Source organism: Cryptomeria japonica, chromosome 10, assembly GCF_030272615.1.
Source record: "Cryptomeria japonica chromosome 10, Sugi_1.0, whole genome shotgun sequence".
In the NCBI taxonomy this organism is placed as follows: Eukaryota; Viridiplantae; Streptophyta; class Pinopsida; order Cupressales; family Cupressaceae; genus Cryptomeria; species Cryptomeria japonica.
In genome coordinates, this window is record NC_081414.1 from 513881238 (window position 1) to 513883113 (window position 1876).

General features: G+C 38.8%; 1 protein-coding gene across 1 annotated transcript; it reads left to right on the plus strand.

Annotated features, from left to right (window-relative positions):
• Window positions 1–215: 215 nt before the first annotated feature.
• Window positions 216–1412, plus strand: LOC131079892 (uncharacterized). Its single transcript, XM_058017934.2, has one exon. The coding sequence runs from the start codon at window positions 216–218 to the stop codon at window positions 1410–1412; it is 1197 nt and encodes a 398-aa protein (XP_057873917.2).
• The last annotated feature ends 464 nt before the right edge of the window (window positions 1413–1876 follow it).

Consider the following 1876-nt stretch of genomic DNA (forward strand, 5'->3'; position numbering starts at 1 on the left):
GTCGTTTAAATATTCACAACCCCCTTATGCTGGCAATATGGTGTGCAAATATTGATTGCCAGCCTGTTTGTTCCAAAATAGTTGTTCTGCAATATATCTCCAAATATGCTTCGAAAACATAACAAAAATTAGAAAGCTATGTTGACATGCTCAAGAAAATAGTCGCTACAACTAATACTCAAGATACCATCTTGCTAGCATACCAAAAATTCATGATGGGTATAGTTGCTGATCGAGATATCAGTGCACAAGAAACTTGCCATATGTTGCAAAAGCTACCATTGATCAGTTGTTCCCGTCATTTTGTCTCCCTTAATGTTAGCAAGAAGGTCCTCCACCGTATTACTAATCAAAATGACAATGCTGAGCTCTGCAAATCTTATATTTCTGCTTATATGGAAAGGCCTATTGAATTGGAAAAAGTCTCACTAATACAATCAGCACAACAATTTTCATACAATGGCCAACGTAAGAAGCATAAATGGCAAAGACTACAAAAACAAGCAATTGTCAATGTTTACCCGCAATTTAAAAGCTCTCCAAATGAGGATGATGACAACTTTGAAGCCTATTGTTGGAGTGAGTTGCTATTGTACAAACCCTTTCGTCATATTCCTATAGATATAGGTGCATCAACAAACCAAATCATTGCAAATTGGAAGCTATTGTACATGGATGGTTACTCACGTTGGCATATTTATGGAGTAGAACAAGAATGCACAACAGACAATGATGAAGACTCTGATACTAATGATTTTCTACATTCACACAATGAAGACCAGTATGAATGGGAGTACCTTTCACAAATGAGCGCTTCTAACAACATCACCATCAATGATCTCCAAATGTTAGGAAAACGAGATTATGATATTAACTTTGATTGGGCCGAACCTCATCCCACTAATCCACTCCATCTTACTGTTGTTCACTTCATCTCCACAAATAAAATAAATTGTCAACTTGCCCTTTTCCAACCACCTTCTTCTGCCACTAATGCATTCCCTTTGGCAGCAAAACAAAAACTTGCACTTGACCTTATTCTTGCACATTACAAATCTCGCCAAACCATCCCACCTCTTCGCATGATTATACAAGGCACTGCAGGCACCGACAAATCATATTTGATACAATGCATTAGAAAAGAACTTAACCTTTCCACTATTCAAGAGCACAACCCTTTGCTTGTACTTGCCCCCACCGGCGTATCTGCATATAATATCCAAGCAACAACAATCCACACTACCCTACGCATCCCTCTTAGAGATATGCAGCCTTTGACGGGCCAATCTTTAATGTTCTTCCAAGAACAATACAAACAATTACAATATATTCTAATTGATGAGATGAGCTTTTTGGGTCCTAAATTGCTTTCGAAAATTGACAGCAGATTACGTCAAGCATTCCCTCACTAGCAACACGAACCCTTTGGAGGTATCTCAGTAATCCTTGTAGGTGACATTGGCCAGCTGCCTCCTATCATGGACAAGCCCTTGTATGCATCACATTCTACAGCCCTAGCATTATGGTGCTCTTTCCAAACTGTGGTAACCTTGTATACAAGTTTCCGACAACAAGGCACCTCAAATATACAACAACAATTTCATGCAATCATGCAGAACATTAGAAATGCCAACCCACTCCAAACAGATTGGGAAGCTCTTATGTCTCGCTCCTCCACTGATCTAGCTGTTGATGATAACAAACAATTTGACTATTCAATTCATTTATTTGCCACAAATGCATCAGCAAAACACCACAATACTAAAATGTTAAAACAATTGCACTTGCCTGTTGCACGATGTCTTGCCCAAGTTCCAAGGCAAACTAGCATTACATATGATAATGATGAACAACTCCCCTTCAGAAATACTCCTCT